The 18,111-nt window shown below is 49.5% G+C and overlaps 1 protein-coding gene across 5 annotated transcripts in view; it reads left to right on the top strand.

Moving 5' to 3' along the window:
* The window catches only part of smg1 (SMG1 nonsense mediated mRNA decay associated PI3K related kinase), a 33,724-nt gene extending 15,915 nt beyond the window's left edge, over positions 1 to 17,809 (top strand). For all 5 annotated transcript variants that reach the window (XM_053515201.1, XM_053515202.1, XM_053515203.1 and 2 more), the window contains exons 27-61: positions 999 to 1,143; positions 1,234 to 1,393; positions 1,475 to 1,595; positions 1,676 to 1,921; positions 2,032 to 2,298; positions 3,694 to 3,838; positions 3,931 to 4,069; positions 4,158 to 4,379; positions 4,464 to 4,644; positions 4,807 to 4,968; positions 5,177 to 5,397; positions 5,582 to 5,736; positions 6,765 to 6,987; positions 7,272 to 7,518; positions 7,676 to 7,905; positions 8,371 to 8,619; positions 8,775 to 8,913; positions 9,036 to 9,145; positions 9,241 to 9,459; positions 9,600 to 9,793; positions 10,606 to 10,778; positions 10,897 to 11,176; positions 11,587 to 11,859; positions 11,960 to 12,194; positions 12,276 to 12,502; positions 13,080 to 13,236; positions 13,327 to 13,992; positions 14,126 to 14,263; positions 14,337 to 14,669; positions 14,756 to 14,983; positions 15,103 to 15,314; positions 15,723 to 15,823; positions 15,929 to 16,105; positions 16,217 to 16,323; positions 16,408 to 17,809. In XM_053515201.1, coding sequence (XP_053371176.1) covers positions 999 to 1,143; positions 1,234 to 1,393; positions 1,475 to 1,595; positions 1,676 to 1,921; positions 2,032 to 2,298; positions 3,694 to 3,838; positions 3,931 to 4,069; positions 4,158 to 4,379; positions 4,464 to 4,644; positions 4,807 to 4,968; positions 5,177 to 5,397; positions 5,582 to 5,736; positions 6,765 to 6,987; positions 7,272 to 7,518; positions 7,676 to 7,905; positions 8,371 to 8,619; positions 8,775 to 8,913; positions 9,036 to 9,145; positions 9,241 to 9,459; positions 9,600 to 9,793; positions 10,606 to 10,778; positions 10,897 to 11,176; positions 11,587 to 11,859; positions 11,960 to 12,194; positions 12,276 to 12,502; positions 13,080 to 13,236; positions 13,327 to 13,992; positions 14,126 to 14,263; positions 14,337 to 14,669; positions 14,756 to 14,983; positions 15,103 to 15,314; positions 15,723 to 15,823; positions 15,929 to 16,105; positions 16,217 to 16,323; positions 16,408 to 16,485 — 7,160 coding nt within the window. In that variant the 3' untranslated portion in view covers positions 16,486 to 17,809. The remainder of the gene's footprint in view (positions 1 to 998; positions 1,144 to 1,233; positions 1,394 to 1,474; positions 1,596 to 1,675; positions 1,922 to 2,031; positions 2,299 to 3,693; positions 3,839 to 3,930; positions 4,070 to 4,157; positions 4,380 to 4,463; positions 4,645 to 4,806; positions 4,969 to 5,176; positions 5,398 to 5,581; positions 5,737 to 6,764; positions 6,988 to 7,271; positions 7,519 to 7,675; positions 7,906 to 8,370; positions 8,620 to 8,774; positions 8,914 to 9,035; positions 9,146 to 9,240; positions 9,460 to 9,599; positions 9,794 to 10,605; positions 10,779 to 10,896; positions 11,177 to 11,586; positions 11,860 to 11,959; positions 12,195 to 12,275; positions 12,503 to 13,079; positions 13,237 to 13,326; positions 13,993 to 14,125; positions 14,264 to 14,336; positions 14,670 to 14,755; positions 14,984 to 15,102; positions 15,315 to 15,722; positions 15,824 to 15,928; positions 16,106 to 16,216; positions 16,324 to 16,407) is intronic.
* Positions 17,810 to 18,111: the final 302 nt, after the last annotated feature.

Consider the following 18,111-nt stretch of genomic DNA (forward strand, 5'->3'; position numbering starts at 1 on the left):
GTACAGATCCAGAGTCGAGCTCTGCTTTAGGAAATCCTCATTGTTCAATTATATATATATTTTTTTTTCCATTGAAATCTTCAAACTAATTGTTGTAGTAATCTTGCTCTTAAATCGCATGTGTAGGATGGCACGTCATGGGTGGCAGTAAATTGATCATGGCAGTTGCTGGTTCTGGCACTGGAGACTCATTGCGAATATTAGTTATTTTCTTACAGAAGTCTTTGTTTAAAAAAAAAAAAAAATTTATTTGTAAACGTACCAGAATTTGCCAAGCGACTATTTTACACCTGCAGTCCATGGACAATACGTTTATAAATGAACAGTAGAATATACATCACAAGCATTTAAAATCACCAGTGTGACATCACAGTTCAATTCAATTCGATTTTATTTGTATAGCGCTTTTAGCAATTTTCATTGCCGCAAAGCAGCTTTACACAGTCAAAAGAATTATTTAAGTTTGTATGAAATGTGAATTTGTATGAATCAGAATGGTCAGTTTGTCCCTGGTGAACAAGCCGAGGGCGACAGTGGCAAGGAAAAACTCCCTGAGATGGTAATAGGAAGAAACCTTGAGAGGAACCAGACTCAACAGGGAACCCATCCTCATCTGGGTGAAACAGAAAGCAGTAAATGATCTGCATTTATACAGTGTGTAGGGTGGGAGGCAGTTCAGCTATAATAGCTGATGTTAATTGATGTTAATATGGAGTCCAGGTAGTTATTGAAGACCCAGGTAGACTTGTTCCAGTCATGAACTATCGAACTGTCAAGTCCCCAGAGAAACAGTTGCCAACACCAGTCAAGGCCAGAACCATTTTACAGTTAATTCTGTTAACGATGATGAGTCTGATTGTTGATGAACCAGTTCTTTAGATTGATTTTGAACGAGTTTACTCAACATGACTCCTTGATTGGTTACCTGATGGGCTTCATTATGACAAACGCACCTGATCTGTGTGGTTTTTTGTTTTGTTTTTTCTTTTTTTTAACAGACCTGAAGCGCCTCCTTCCCGCCGTACTCAGTCCTGATCCATCTGAGCTCCAGAAGGCCATCGAGGTCCAGCTGCTGAGGAGCGCCGTAGGAGCCATCACCTCCGCCAGTCACGAGCAGGACCAGAAAGTTCTACCTTCATCAGAGTGAGTTCCCTAACACCCTTAACTCCTCACATATTTGACTTACACACCTATTGATCTCTCTCTCTGTTCTTTCCTCATGAACCGGGTCAGTACTCTGGTGAAGTACCTGAAGCAGACGGGTCGGATCGCTCTGGGCCCCCTGCGCCTGTCCACACTCACCCTGTGTGACACTCTGCCCACGCTCGGCACCCTGCAGCTCCACTGTGCCAGCTCTTTGGAGACCTCGCTGTGCAGTCAGCACCCCTCTGAGGTCTGTCTCTCTCACATATACACACACACTTAGTGTGTTAATCCTGCACAGTGCTGCTAACGTTGTCGTTTGTGTGTTCAGGAGTGTCTGGTCCCGCTGTACAGCGAGGCTCTGAGCACGTGCAAGCAGCAGGACGTTCAGCCGTGGCTCCACGCGCTCAGATACAGCACCTTTCAGAGGGAGATGTTTCTGAAGCTCAGAGGTGGGATCCGATCTCATTCCCATGCCTGTATTGTTTCTGAGCTCCCCGTATGATTAACCGTTTGTGTATTGTTGTCGTAGGCTCGTCTGGTCCCGTGGACTCTCACCTGGTGGAGCTGTGTCTGACGGCGGTGAAGTTCGCCCGCAAGCAGGGGAACATCGCTCTCGCCACGCGCCTACTCGCCCAGTGCAGCAAACCGTCCACTGACGACACGGAGGACTCCGACCTGGTACAGGGCTTCAGGCAGTTGTCCCTAGAGGGCGTAGTGGCCGAGAAATGGGGCCCCGAGCTGAAGATCGAGAGGGCTAAAGTGCTGTTCACTGCAGGTGAGTCCGACTGCCAACTAGAACAGGAGCTCACTTGGTTCTCTGAGGTTCCAGTACGTTTACATGTAAATGGAGTAACTCATGGAAGCCCCGCCCTCTGCCCACCCCAGGTCAGTCGGTGTCTGCGATGGAGATGTTGAGCTCGTGCGCGCTGTCCTACTGCCGCTCGGGGAAGTGCGAGCGCGCGGCGTGCCGCTCCATCCTCACCCTGTGTAAGTGGCTGCTGGCCGACTGGAAGGACCTGACGCCTCAACTCAAACAGGTGGTGAAGAGGAACAGCAGCAGCCCACCTACGGCCCTCGGCAAGAACGTCGCCGCCCTGCTGGAGCTGCCCGTGGAGGAGCAGGGTATACTGCGCATCACCACCGAGACCACAGGTACCTGCTGTGATGGGATTGACAGCATGAGTGGACATATTCTGTAATTCCTGTCTGTGCATGACGCAAAATAAAATATCATGGAGGCCATGTAAAAAAATTATTTATTTTAAAATCTCGTTATGTTAAAATGTAGCGTAAAATGTAATTACATTAAAAAACGTTGTGTAACAATTAGACATCAGGAGAAAATTGATTTAAAGGGCATTTCAGGGGGAAAAACTTTACTGGTCAAAAAATCCCATAGACTTATTTTTCTCCTGGGGCACAAAAGGTGCCCAAATTTTCCCCATTGATTTTATAATGGTAAAGGTACTTCTCATTGAAACAGGAAGTGCTCACAGTTGTTTCCTGCGATGGTAACTTTCTTAGGAACTTAACTGTGAATCCCATCGTCATAGAGTCATGAGGGCGGGCTTATTTAACTCAGGCAGCCAATCAGTCTCTCAGGATCATTCTGAAGCTGTCGAGCCACGCCCTAGCGGCGGCTCTAGAGCGCCTTAGCCACTGATCCCATAGACGGTCATTATAAAATGCCCAAAGGCCCGTATTTTGCCACGGTAAGCGCCACTCACATTTTCTTTAGAAAGTCTACCTCTCTGGTTACATTTATAATCGAGATGAAGCGGTCGATCGGTCAGTGATCAGACTCGTGTGATTGGTCGTGACCGCTGATCAGACTCTAATAAAAACCATTCTGTACTGAGTGCAGAAGCTTCAGAAGTGATGCAACACAGTTTTATGCCGTTACATTATTATACACATATATTAAAATCCTTTAATCTGCCTTTTTCTCCAAACTGAAACTTATAGAATTACAATTTTTATTGGATCAGCAGCGAGGTATCGTAATATCGTATCGGGAGATTGCTGGTGGTTTCCGTGTCTATTAATAATGTAAAGTTGTTCGGGTGCACAATGCGTTACGCTGTATGTTCCGCCTGTTAAGACATGATGTAGTGTTTATATAATTCAATGTTACTTTGTTGTAATGCTATGGGTTATTTACCCGAGTGCTACATTGTGGTGTAATATCACATGGTTACATTATTTTATGTGACATTTCTTTTGGTTTAGCAGGTCTGGCTAGGCTCTTGGTCTGGCTACACTATGCAGAAACCATTGTTTAGATTTGCAGTGATTTGAAGGCTCCGCCCCCTTTAACAAACACATGAAAATCCTGTCCTCAACACAAAAAAATTAGCTCATTTAAAAGTATAAATGAAACACTGGAAATTAAGTGTTCCTGTGGTGATTAAAGTGATGGAGTGTCTCAGTTGTGTTCCTGCTCTGAAGAAAACTGAATATCTGTCTGGGACATTCACGATTCACAAGGTTAAAGGCCATGTGTGTGATATCTCTCATCTGGTGTTGTGTTGTTTCTTCTCTGCCCAGTGAGCGTGGGAGTCGGGGAAGCAGATTTTGTCCTTGGCCAGCTGTACCAGCTCTCTGCCAGCCAGGCGCCCGAAGTGGCCAAGTCCTGGGCCGCCTTAGCCAGCTGGGCTTACAGATGGGGACGCAAAGTCGTCGATAACGCCAGGTGTGTCTTTAAAGCCTGGTTTTATAACGCCCTACTCTCTCTCCCTCTCTCGTGGTTTCCTGTGTAACGTCGTGTCCTGTTTGTGTCTCTAGTCAAGGAGAAGGTGTTCCTCTGCTCCCGGGAGAGAAGAAGGAGATCGAGGAGTTACTGCCGACCGGCACCAGTAACGAGGACAAGGAGATGATTTTTAGCATCCTGGGTCAGGCCATGTGTCGCCCCGCGGGAATTCAGGTAGGAGGGAAGCGCAGCGTGACACCGTGTGTGCAGACACACTCCTGCTGTAAATGTTTAACACGATGGTGTGTGTTTCCTTCCGAAGGACGAGGACATGGCTCTGCAGAACGAGGAGGACGATGAGGACGACATGGTGGACGTGATCTGGAGGCAGCTGCTGAGCTCATGCCCGTGGCTGGCGGAGGTGGAGGAGGGCGTGACGGAGGGGCTGATCCGGGTGTGGAGGCGGGTGGTGGACCGGATCTTCAGCCTGTACCGCGTCTCCTGCAGGGCGTACTTCACCTTCCTCAAACTCAACGCCGGACAGGTGAGGGATCCGTCCTCTCCATTATTATCGTGTAGAATCTGTTTAAACTCGGGCCGTACTCAGACCCGCTCTGACCGTGTGTAGACGCCCATCGACGAGGACGACCCCAAACTCCTGCTGAACCCTCAGAACAGCAAGCAGAGCAACGACGACGTGATCGTCATGGCGACGCTGCGCCTGCTGCGCCTGCTAGTGAAGCACGCCGGGGAGCTGAGGGAGGGGCTGGAGCTCGGGCTGGCCTCCACGCCCACCGCGCCCTGGAGAGGTGAGGGACACGCCCACAACCGTGTGTGAAGTTAAAGGAAACGCTGAAAAACGCATTGAAGCTGATTATTTTTCTGTAACCGCATGCTTCATTGGGGATTTTTAAAATCTCTTTTATATATATATATGAAAATGAATGTTCTTGTTTGTGTTTATTTTAAAGGCATCATCCCTCAGCTGTTCTCCAGACTGAACCACCCCGAGGCGTACATTCGTCAGAGTATCTGCAGCCTGCTGTGTCGCGTAGCTCAGGACTCGCCCCACCTCATCCTTTACCCCGCCATTGTGGGCTCCATTTCACTCGGAGGAGAGGCACAGACTGCAGGTACACACACACACACACACACACTTCAGAGCCCTCGATTAAGATCAAAAAGAAATCCTGTTTGTTTTAAATGGTTTCCAGTAGTTGTCCCTTAATAACCTCTAATGATTTGTAATTATAGTTCTTTGTGATGTCTGTAGCAAACGTCTGATACTGTTGTACTCTGTCATGTATTCTGAGCTGTGTGTGTGTGTGTGTGTGAAAGCAGGTACGAAGCTGCCCTCGGCTCTGCCCACTCTGTTGGGGAACATGCCGGACGAGGCCCTGTGCGGGGGCGAGAGCGAGGGCGTCAGTCCCCCCGCGTCTCAGGAGAGCGGTCGAGGAGACGAGCTGGGACTTTGCTCCATGGAGGACCAGGCCATGATGCAGGACTGCTACAGCAAGATTGTGGACACGCTCTCCGGAGCGAACCCCACCATGGTGCAGCAGGTACGCCTTACACACACACACCCCTAATTCCTGCCTTAGTTCCCCCTGAACCCGTGTCTGAAACGGGAGAAATGTCACGTACACCAGGGTCTCAGCAGTAACTGTGGGCGGGGCTTATCCTGAGTGAAGTTTATGTAAAATACATAAATAAATAAACACCCTTTGTGTGTGTGTGTGTGTTTAGGTGCAGATGCTGGTTGGGGAGCTGCGCAGGGTGACTGTCCTGTGGGACGAGCTGTGGCTGGGCGTCCTACAACAGCAGCACATGCACGTCCTGCGCAGGATCCAGCAGCTTGAGGACGAAGTCAAGAGAGTCCAGAACAACAACACGCTGCGCAAGTAAGGGCTCCGATCCCACACTGGTGTAGGCAGTGTTCACCCCTCCTGGGGGGTTTAAACACGTCCTGGACCAATAAATAAACACACAATAATTATGGGTGGGAATCATCAGTCACCTCCCGATACGATGATGTCACCTCTGTGCTGATTCGATTAAAATTTCTATTCCAGAAGCGTCATGATTTCATAAATATCTCAATGTGATATTACATTTTATTATAATTAAGTTTTTAAAAAGTTTGGGTAATTAAATGTAGCCTGTTCTTTATAACGTTTAGTTTTCTCGTGTAAAAAAAACAAGTGCAGCGTTTAAACACTACAAACTAACTTCAAATACAAGAGTTTAACATTTAACTGAACAGCGCCTATCTCTGTTATCCGCTATAATTATTATTTCAAAATAATAATTAAAACTTGGCTAATAATTCCCTTTTAACACAGTAAAAACTTGTAAATAGTTTACCTGTATGGTTATAAAGAAACGGTGACGATTTACCGCCTCAAATGCCTCCAGTGTCCCAAAAGTGAGCGCGCAGGTGGTTGTGAGACGGGTGTAAGTGTGTGTAATGAGTGTCTTTTGAGATAAATTCACTCAGAGTTAAGAGGGGGAAAAAAAAGATTTTAAAGCGTGTGATTATTGATAATTTAACTTCATAATGTGTTTGTGTTGCGTCACTCAGAAGCGTCTGTGCTCAGTACAGAATGGTTTAATATCTGAGTCTGATCACCAGCCACGCCCAGTTACACTGATCGACCACTTCTCCATTATATACGGAAAGATTTGGTAATTTTTTTTAAAATCTAATCAAAATGTGAAGTCGGTGTGGCAGTAAGTGAATCACCACACAAAGCAATCGCTGTTCATAACTGAATCTGCAGGGTTTTTTTTCTTTTTCTTTCTCATTTCTAGTAATTGTAGGTAAGAAATTAATTTCCATGTGCACTTATTTTACGAGTCCACATCAGCAGACTATCCCAGTAGATGGCGTTGTGTGCGGAGTGGTGCTGATGTTCTCCTGATGTTGCAGGGAGGAGAAGGTGGCCATCATGAGGGAGAAACACTCCGCCCTGATGCGGCCCGTGGTCTTCGCTCTGGATCACGTGCGCAGCATCACTGCCGCCGCCGCAGAGACGCCTCATGAGACGTGGTTCCAGGGGATGTACGGCGACGCCTTACACAACGCTCTGGAGCGACTGAGGAACCCGCAGAACCCGGCCAACCCCGCCAACAGCTGGGTTCCCTTCAAACAGGTCAGAACTTTAACCCCCTCGCGTAGTGAAACCTGATTGGCTCTTGTATGTTATGTCGTCACCCTTTTTTTATTTTTCTGGTTAGTTTTTTCTGTTTAACTTTGTTCTTTCTACTGTCTAGTTAGATTTTTTTTCCTCACATTTCCTGTTGCTCCATCTTTTTCCTCCTCCTCCATTTAAGTTTTCTTAATTTTTTGCATGTTATTTCTTTAATCTTCGGATTTACATGTAAATTCTAGAAAAAAATGAACAAATTTCGCCTTCTCCTTCTGGTCCTGTCCCAGATCATGTTGAGTCTGCAGCAGCGAGCTCAGAAGCGAGCGAGTTATCTCCTGCGTCTGGAGGAGATCAGCCCTCGCCTAGCCTCCATGTCTCACACCGAGATGGCTCTCCCAGGCGAGGTGTCCGCCACCGACACCATCACCATCCACAACGTGGGCAGCACCATCACCATCCTGCCCACCAAGACCAAGCCCAAAAAACTTTACTTCCTCGGCTCGGACGGCAAAAACTACCCGTACCTCTTCAAAGGTCAGGAGAGGGGTTCTTATGGGACATTAATATTTATTTGATACATGTGTGAACATCAGATACAAGAGACAGAGACAACGTTTGAGCTAAAAAAGAGAATATGTAGAAAAATCATAAGTGGTGTTAATTTATTATTCATGTTCCGTCTCTCCCTCAGGTCTGGAGGATTTACATTTAGATGAGCGGATCATGCAGTTCTTGTCTATAGTTAACACGATGTTCACTAAAGTAAACCAGCAGGAGAGTCCACGCTTCCACGCCCGTCACTACTCGGTCACGCCCCTCGGCACTCGCTCGGGTCTCATCCAATGGGTGGACGGGGCCACGCCCCTGTTCGGTCTTTATAAACGCTGGCAGCAGCGCGAGGCCGTGCTTCAGGCTCAGAAGGTCAGTAACACTCGCTCCTGTACCACCTATTCCATGTTTATATTAAAGTCTTTATCACAGAGCAACTATGACCAAAATAAGATTATTGAATTAATGATAAAGAACAATTTCCAGGAAATTCTGTAATGCATAGATTAAAAAAAGCTGATGCAGGACCACCATTAAGTTAATCATTTAGTCAATTATTACATAACTATATGTTTTCTTAAACCATCTGTGTGCCTTAAGTTTACTAGCAAGAATGTAGCAAAAAATGTAAGGTTACTATAGGTCAGGGAGACCTGCATGTGATTTATAAAATGACTGAAAACTGCTTAGCATTATTGTAAAACATTAGATAATTTTTTTTCTTTTAGCAAGTGTTGTATTTCTTATTTGAAGTAAGCTTGTCTGTTCTCACACACGTGTGTGTGTGTGTGTGTGTGTGTGTGTGTATATATAATTTTTTTTATTTTCTAACCTCAGGCCCAGGACTCGTTCCAGCAGCCCCAGAACCTGCCCATGGTGCCACGCCCCAGTGAGCTCTACTACAGTAAGATCGGTCCGGCTCTGAAGGTGGTGGGTCTCAGCCTGGACGTGTCGCGCCGCGATTGGCCGCTCAGCGTCATGAGGGATGTTCTGCGGGAGCTGATGGAGACCACTCCCCCTAACCTGCTGGCCAAAGAGCTGTGGTGCTCGTGTACCACGCCCAGTGAGTGGTGGAGGGTCACACAGGTGAGCGCAGCGCCTTGTCTTTTACTTCCTGGACCTTCAGGGTCGCGACCTCTAGGAAAACCTTTCTTTCTCCTTGACGATCTCATTCTTTCATATTTAATTTCTCACTTTTGAATTCTACTCATTGACGTTCCTGTGCCCTCTGTGCCCCTCAGTCGTATGCCCGGTCCACTGCTGTGATGTCGATGGTGGGTTACATCATCGGTTTAGGAGACCGTCACCTGGACAACGTGCTGATCGACATGACGACTGGCGAGGTGGTGCACATCGACTACAACGTCTGCTTCGAGAAAGGTGAGTGTGTCTCTCTCTCTCTCTCTCTCTCTCTCTCTCTCTCTCTTTCTCTCTCTCCTCTATCCTCTGACTTCTGCTCGTGTTCCTGCCTAGACACCTAATGGACACTCTGTGTTTAACAGGGAAAAGTCTGAGGGTTCCAGAGAAGGTGCCTTTCCGCATGACGCACAACATCGAGACGGCGTTAGGAGTCACAGGAGTGGAAGGGATCTTCAGACTCTCCTGTGAGCAGGTGAGCGGTCGACCTGTCTCGCTAGTTCCCCAAGTTCCCCGAGACGCAGTTCTCCTTATAATTAATGCCTGACATTTCCTCTCTGTCTACCTCAGGTGGTCCAGATGATGCGTCGGGGCAGAGAGACCCTCCTGACCCTGCTGGAGGCGTTCGTGTACGACCCCCTGGTGGACTGGACGGCGGGCGGTGAGGTGGGCTTCGCCGGGGCGGTGTACGGAGGAGGGGGGCAGCAGGCCGAGAACAAGCAGAGCAAGAGGGAGATGGAGAGGGACATCACGCGCAGCCTGTTCTCCTCTCGCGTAGCCGAGATCAAGGTCTGGTGGATCTGTGTGATGTCTACGTCTGTCTGACCTTAATGCGTCTAGAGTGAAGTGTTCTTCAGTGTTCTTTTAGTAGAGGGTTCTTGGCCGTTCTGCTTTAAATCTTCTCCATATTTATTTATTTATTTGTTTAGGTGAACTGGTTTAAGAACCGTGACGAGATGCAGGCGGTTCTGCCGCAGGTGGAGATGGCTGTGGAGGAGTACCTGAGTCTGCAGGAGCAGCTCGCTCAGGTGGACAAGGTGCAGGGCAAGCTGCTGGAGGAGATGGAGTTCCTGGAGGGAGCGGAGAGCAGAGTGGACCACCCCGTCCACACACTGGAGCACAGGTCAGTACCACCGGCTGCACGTGGGTCGGACCGGTTTAAAGGTGACGATATACAGCAAGTCCCCGACTTGCGAACAAGTTCTGTTCCCGGAACACGTTTGTAAATTCCGATTTTTGTCCATAAGTTTAACAAAGTAAGTGTTGTACATCTTTAAAACACATGTAAAGCATAAAAAAAAAACATGCAGGTTTGGTTCCACATTCTATTCTCGCGTGACTCCGGGACAGCTCCACATGGTGGAAGACAACGCCACATGGTGTTTACCGCGCGCTTGAATAGACGCTGTTTAGTCTCGGAGCTGTTTTGGACCTTGACCTTGTTTTGTTGAGGATTTTCCAAAAAGTTTTATGGGATTTCTATCCTCCTGCTCTCGGACTGAATTACTAAAACCGGTGAGGCCGACTCATTTTATACAATTACAGAGACACTGAAGATATTGTTTATATTTGTAAATATTGGTATCTGGTGCACTGCAGTGTCTATTTTTTGTACAATACCGTTCTTGTGCGATATGTTTGCATTTACGAATGTTTGTAGAGCTGCGGTCCGTTTGTATCAGCGGAAATTTGTAAGTAAAATGTTTGTAAGTCGGGGACTACCTGTGGTCATTGTAGTACTAGCACAAGTTTAAGACTATGCGTGTTTCTGTATTAACTGATGGTATTCTGAGATTCGCTAAATATGTAGATTAAGTCTAGTGAATACTTTAGAGACGTGCTGTTGTGGGAAATAAATCATCTTCAGGTTGGAAGTAGAAAAGCCACAGGTTTGTGAATGCAGCGTTAACACTCTCATCTCGTCTGGTGTGTTAGATACTCGGAGCACACGCAGCTGCAGTCGAGACAGAGGACCGTACAGGACGCCATCCAGAGCAAGCTGTCGGACCTGGACCAGTGGATCTCTCAGTACCAGGCGGCGTTCGGGAGTCTGGAGGCCACACAGCTCGCCAGCCTCCTGCAGGAGATCAGCAGCCCCATAGACCTCGGTACTGCGCCCTGTGGTTCCTCTCGTTTGGGTCGAGTCAGGATATCTGTACAATTTATAACGTATTATTTTTGATGCTTGGATTTTCTATATGTATTTATTCCTTTCCCGTGGTGCAGGTCCGCCCAGCTACGTCCCCGCTACAGCCTTTCTGCAGAACGCGGGTCAGGCTCACCTGATCAGCCAGTGCGAGGCCCTGGAGGCGGAGGTGAGCGCCCTGCTGCAGCAGCGCCGCTCCATACTGCGCGCCTGCCTTGAGCACCTGCACAGCTACGCCACCGTCGCCCTGCTGTACCCGCGCGCCGTCCTACACCGCCACCGCGTCTACACCTGGAAGCAGTGGATGGAGGAGCTGGTGTGTGACATGACGGTGGATCACTGCCAGGCCGTCTATCACCAGTGAGTCTCTCTAATACAGCTCGGGTCGGACCGACGCCCCCCGCTGATAAACGTGAACCACAGAGCTAAAAATAAAGCGGACTGCAGTCCTTCTGATACACGCCAGGGTTTGTGGCGGGTGGGATGGGAAGCAAAGTGCAAGCGGAGCAGTTCTGTTTCAGTGAAAAGTAAATAAAAATACGGGAAGGTTTGTTGCCAAAAATTATATTTTATGAAAGAAACGTTTATTTAACATAAAAAAAAAAAGGGAAATCTCATAAATGTTGCGGGAGGGTATGTGTACGTTTTGTTTGTATTTAATGGAGGAAAAAAAAAATTTAGCTTTGATGATAAATTTAGGTTATTTTAATTAAAATCAGAATGCACAATTATTTGCAAACAAGTGACCACCTTGTTCCGCTTGCGTCCAGTTACGAGATGCAGTTCGCCCCCCAGTCCCCGGCGTCCACGTGTCAGTTCCTGTCGAGCGTGGAGATGGCGCTGCAGCACCACGCGGCGGAGACGAACACGCGGCTCCTGCGCCAGGTGGAGAGGCTGAAGGCGGAGGGCGCGAGCGTGCCCGTGTGTGAGGAGCAGCTGCAGGAGATCGAGCGCTGCATCAAGGTCTTCCTGCACGAGGACGCCGAGCTCGCCTCCTTCAGCCTGGCCGGGATCATCATCTCCGCCCTCTGCGCCCTGACCAGGTCTCCTCCGCTCTACACAGCTCCTGTCCTCTGTACGAACCAAGACGCGCGTCCCAGATGGTCACCCTGTGTTTATTCCCTCTTTATTTTCACTTTGCAGGCGTAACCTAGTGATGGAGGGCGCGGCGGCGAGCGCGGGGGAGCAGCTCGTGGAGCTGACGTCCCGGGACGGAGCCTGGTTCCTGGAGGAGCTCTGCAGCATGAGCGGGAACATCACGTGTCTGGTGCAGCTGCTGAAAGAGTGCCAGCTCCAGTCACATGACCTGGACGTGCTCAGCCCCGAGGACACGTCTCAGGCCGTCTACCTGGCCAACGGGGTGTACACCTGCCTACAGGTGGGTGTGTGTGACTGAAATACCTGTGGTCTGGAGCTGCACTACAGTCAGAGGAAACTAATCAACTTAGTTTGTTTGCAGGAGCTGAACACCAACTTCCGTCAGATCATCTTCCCCGAGGCTCTGCGCTGCATGCTGAAGGGCGAGAGCACGCTGGAGAGCATGCTGTCTGAACTCGACTCGCTCATAGAGCAGTGTGCAGACGGCGTGTCCCTGCAGGGCCTGGGGGAGGCGCTACAGGCTCACCTCCGCAACACCGCCATGGGGCTGGACGAGGACGCAGACGCACACTACCTCGAGGTCACCAGGTGAAGGCGGGGCTTAAAGTGTTCACCATTCTGAGGGTCGATTCAGTTACGAATCTAGATTCTCTTGTCTGCTCATTCACGTATCGCCACACTGACTCCAAAATCATATTTTTATTAGATTTATAATAGACGCGCACGGGTCGATCAGCCACTGACCGGATTTGGCTGGTGGAGTCGGATATTTATAAAATCGTAATATTAGTCGAATCTGCACCAAGGTATCATGATGTTTTATCGGGAGGTGACTGGAGATTTCTATTTCTAAAACTGAGCGTGAGTTGTTCATATATTATATTACAGATTACAGTAAGCCAGGACGTAAATGGTCACACGGTAGATGGGCGGGGCGATGGGGCAGGGGCAACATGTAGGAAAGAGCGCTTAAGGCAAGACAGTGCACTTGGAACATGGTCGTTTGGTCACGTTCGAGTATTTTTTAAAAAATGTTTTTTTTTTTTTGCCATTTACGTTTTGTCCACAGTGCTATCTGAAGCTTATCACCATTAGAGAATTGTTTTAACTCCGCCCACTTCCTGGTAAAAGTATTTTTAATTGTCGTAACCCTTTAATCCTTCAGGGTTCTGCGTGTCCAGTACTCTGAGCTGATCCAGCCTCGGAACATGGAGGGCTCCATACAGGACACGCCTAAGATGAGTGCGGGACAGATGCTGCTGGTGGCCTTCGATGGCATGTTCGCTCAGCTGGAGAGCGCCTTCGGGCTCCTGATCGATAAGGTGACCCTCTCTCTCTCCCCCTCTCGTCATCCTGTTGGTGTAGTGAAGGGCGTGACCGCTGACCCGGCTGTGTGTTTGTCCTTCCTGCAGTTGAACTCCATGGACGTTCCTCCTGCCTGGAGGAAGGTGGACGTGATTTGGGAGGCTCGGGCCACGCAGGCGCACTTCTTCGACAGCACGCAGACACGTCAGGTTCTGGAGGAGATCTTCTTCCTCAAGAGACTCCAGACCATCCGCGACTTCTTCCGGCTGTGCGCCTCGTTCTCTCAGACGCTCTCGGGTACCTGTCCTTCTCCCGCAGACGTCGAACCCCCGCCGTCTAACGGCCCCGTGTCGCTGGCGAAGCCCCTGTACCGCGGCTCCACGGTGGTGAGCGAGGACCAGATGACGCGCCCTATCAAGGCGTTCACGGCGGACTTCGTGAGGCAGATGCTGATGGGCCTGCCCACCCAGGCCCTGGGCCTGGCTCTCTGCAGCGCCCTCAGCGCTCTGGGCACCGACCTCATCGCCCAGGTGGAGGCCAAAGACTTTGGGGCCGAGGGGAAGGTGTCTCTGGACGACCTGTGTAAGAAGGCGGTGGAGCAGGGTGTCCAGGCGGGACGGATCTCACAGCTGCTGCTGAACAGGGCCACGGTGCTCGCCAGCTCGTACGACACGGCGTGGAAGAAGCTTGACCTGGTGCGCCGTCTGGAGCTCAGCATCGACGCCTGCAAGGTCAGCCTGCAGAGGGCGCAGCTGCACATCGCCATGTTTCAGGTAACCTTCCTACCTTTTATAGCTTGTTTAAATTTTTTTTTCCTCCGAAGTATTCTTCTAGTTAAAACTAGTGATTTATTTATTTGTTTGTTTTTTTACGTTTCTGCTCTGCGCTTTAAACTTCCTGTTTCAGTGGCAGCACGAGGACGTCCTGGGGACTCGCTCTCAGCCCCTGACGGTCAGCCCTCCGCCCCGCTCAATCATCCTCAGCAACATGAAGAAGAAGCTCTACAAGCTCAGCCAGGACGACGCGGCCATCGCCAGTGTTCAGGTCAGACGTCGTCTCCTCCTCTGTGTGTTTTAATCTGTTAAACTAGAGTAATTCACTGTTCTCGTTCCTGTAGGAGAAACTGGCGTCACTAGAGGGCAGCATCGAGCAGAGACTGAAGTGGGCGGGCGGGGCGAACCCTGCTCTGGCGCCCGTGCTGCAGGACTTTGAGAGCACCATCTCGGAGCGGCGCGCTCTGGTGGTGAAGGAGAGTCAGCGCGCCACCCAGGTCACCTTCCTGTGCGGCACGGTGCTCAACTTCGAAAGTCTTCGCACCCGCACGCCCGAGGCCCTGAGCATGGACGCGGCTCTGTTCGACCTGGTGAAGCGCTGCCAGGCCACCTGCTCATACGCCGCCCAGTTCAGCACCTCCGTCTCCCCTCTGGAGCTGCAGCTACTCCACAGACTGGTGGGTGTCTCGGATATACACTCAGTGTTAAACAGTGTGTGTGTGTGTGTGTTTTTAATCACTGTTGCTCACGCGTATTTCTGTAGAGTCCTGTAATGGAGCTGTCGATCGGCGCCCCCGAGTGGTTGGCGTGCGCTCAGAAGCACCTGTCTCAAGAGATGGCGAGTCAGAGGGCGGGGCAGGAGGAGCGCGAGCAGCAGCTGGACAATGTCACTGAAACGCTGCAGCTGTTGGTGGACACCATTAAAGGCACCCTGTCCAATCACAACCGCCTGCTGGCCGACGTCAAGCACCTGCTGCGTGCCATGGCCAAGGTGTGTGTGGGGGTGTGTGCGCGCATATGTAGTCCATAAACTTATGGAAAATGATCTCCATCTAAGGCCTGCTCTGTGTGTGTGTGTGTGTGTGTGTGTGTGTGTGTGTGTGTGTTCAGGACGAGGAGAGTGCTCTAGCAGATGGAGAGGAAGTGATGTATGAGGGCAGCGTGCGTCAGTTCCTGTGCGAGTACAAGGCGTGGCAGGATAACGTGCAGATCGTGTTGTTCACGGTGGTGCAGGCGACGGGACAGCCGCGCAGCGAAGAGCAGGTGGAGCTCCTGCAGGAGATTCCCTCCACGCTCAAGGAGCTCAAAGCACAGAGCCAGAGGTGTGTGTGTGCGCGCTATTGGCACGTACAAGGAATTTATTTTGGTGAAGAAGCTTCCAGAGACGCCAACAACATAAACCAAACAAAAACAACAAAATACAGTTAAAACACCGAATCCTACTCCATTAGTTATCAAATAGGTACACGTTCATTACTCCCACAGTACATAGGGACACTCGATAGGTGCACTACAGGAGGGGGCGGCGCTATCTTCTTTCTCTGATTTAATTTTAATTTTTTTTTTTAAGTTTAATCTCTGTCTTTCTGTCCTGCTCATCCTTATTATATTCCGTAACACTTTCTCGTGCTTCAACAAGGAAATCCTTCAGCTTCTTAAGTGTGTGTGTGTGTGTGTGTGTGTGTGTGTGTGTGTGTGTGTGTGTGTGTGTGTGTGTTTTTTCTCTGCAGTGTGTATAACGGCCTGGTGGGATTCGCGTCTCCCCTGGTCACAGACAGAGGAAGTGAGTGTGCGAGCCCCACCTCGACCGTGCAGACGAGCTTCGCCGCCGGTACGCGCCCCGCCCCTGGTTGTGTGTCTCTTTGTAGACGTTATTAGATCCTCTGCATTAGCGTAGCAACTATTTTAACATGCGTGTCTATGTGCATGTACACAGCTGTGCGATGCAGTGGCGTGAAGACGCAGCCTGACAGCATGTCTCAGAACGCCCGTAAAGCCCTCCCTCGCAACCTGGGGACCCCGGCGGACACCCCGCCCAGCACCCTGATCATTACCAACAAAAGCCTGGCTCCGAGCCCCAAGCGCACCGTCAGGGACCCGAAAACCGGCAGAGGTGCGCGTCTGTCCTCTTGTGTGCTTTTAAGGAAATTCCTGAAAGTTGCTCAGGTATAAATAAAATTTTTAATTCACCTGTTTTTCTTAATGTTTCCCCCCCCCCCCTCAGCTGTACAAGAGAGGAACTCGTACGCTGTGAGTGTGTGGAAGAGGGTGAAGGCGAAGCTAGAGGGGCGCGACGTCGACCCCAACCGGAGAATGAGCGTCACCGAGCAGGCACTGACCCCTCCTTCATGTTTGTATAATGCTCATATTGTCAGTGTGACCTGATGTAACTCTGCGTGTTTGGTATATGTGCAGGTGGATTACGTCATCAAGGAAGCCACGAACCTGGACAATCTGGCGCAGCTGTACGAAGGCTGGACGGCATGGGTGTGAACTCTGATCTCCGCGTCGGTTCACTTCGGTTCCAGCGAGGGGTTACAAATCCACCAGAATCCACCGGGTCTGGGGCTTCGGAGCCACAGAGCTGCATGCGGGCAAATAAACGGGGGGGGTTTGTGGCGGGGGGGGCGTCGAGGCCCTCCCGTGCGCCCACACGGGACCTCCCTCCCCTCCCGTAGCACAGCAGCAGATCCAGCTATAACACCAACCACACGGTCTGCATCCGTCTCCCCGAAAACGTGCAAAAAATGTGTGTGTGGGGGTGATCCTGAGGACAGGGGAGGGGGGGTGTGTGTGTGATGAGGATGAGGCTCTCTCCGGCTTTAACGACCCCCCCCTTCCTCTGAAAACCCCCCCCCCCCAGCTTCATCTGAGATAATAACGCCACGTCCGTCAGCTATCGGTAACGAAAGCGTGTGTTTTCAAGCAGGAGGCTTGTTGAGCGTCACGACACGCCTCTGGACTTCACCCGGGAGACGGGAGTGTGCAGTCGGGCGCTCCTCCCACCATCCTCTGGCCTCTGTTTTTGTATGGCTTGATCGAGGGCGAGGTTTTTTTTTGGGGGGGGCAGGTTAATGAGGCTGGTGTACACCGGGGCGGTGCACAAGGCTTTAACGAGGGACTTCCATTCAAAGCCAGACGGCCGTCGGTGGACCTGCGAGTTCTTTCAAAATTATTCAATTGAGACTATTTTTGTTTTTTGTTTTTTGTTTCTCTCTCTCTGATGTTTACGTATTTTATTTCCCCTTCACACTTAAGTGAAGATTAAAAATGTTTTTGTTTATTTTTGGGTTAAGCCGAGCTCCTGTGTTAGTGTTGGGCGTGGCGTTGTGACGGCGAGCATCAGGCTGAGGAACGCTTTTTTTTTCATTAATGAGGTTTAGAAAAATGTTTAGGCGTTGATTGATTTTGATTAAATCCCAAATTCCAATCTGATCATGTGTTCGGGGGGGAAAAAACTTAGGAATTTTTGGAAATGCTGCCTTTATTATATTTTTTTCTTCTTCTTCTCCTTAGTATGCATCTCGATACGATTTGTTGTGTATTTGTAGGTAATGGTGCTTTCTTTCTTTCTCTCTCTCCCTCCTTCTCTCTCCTCTTTACTAGCTGGTTGAATTAGCATCTTCTGTTGGCTTGCCTGTGATTGTGTCATTACTAATAAATATTCCCCCTTTGGCTTGTGTTTTACTGATCCTTACATAGTTTTACCGTTTTAGTGCGGGCTGTTCAGTGGATTAGTGCTGTGGTGATGGTAGAAATGTTGTCTCTTAATGATTTTACTCCTTCATTTGACAAATAAATCTGGGTTTCAACTGTTTGAGCAGTGTCTCCGGTTATTTCCCGTGATATGAGATTAGATTACGCTTCATCATCGTTGTCCAGAGTAGGTGTACACAGCCAGTGAAATTGAGTCACATGTTAAACAGGAAGTTGGGTGTAACGTGTGCGCATCCTGCCTTCTGATGTTAAGTTTTTGATATAAAAATAAAGTTTATAAAATCTAAACAAACTCTATTTTGACTTTAGTTTCCTCGGTCTTAATTTCTTTGAACAGGCCAGTTTTATATTCCAGCTGTTTAATGAGTTAAATCTCCTCAAGTGCTTAAAGACAATTTTTTT

This window comes from Clarias gariepinus, chromosome 16 (genome assembly GCF_024256425.1).
Source record: "Clarias gariepinus isolate MV-2021 ecotype Netherlands chromosome 16, CGAR_prim_01v2, whole genome shotgun sequence".
Taxonomy (NCBI): Eukaryota; Metazoa; Chordata; class Actinopteri; order Siluriformes; family Clariidae; genus Clarias; species Clarias gariepinus.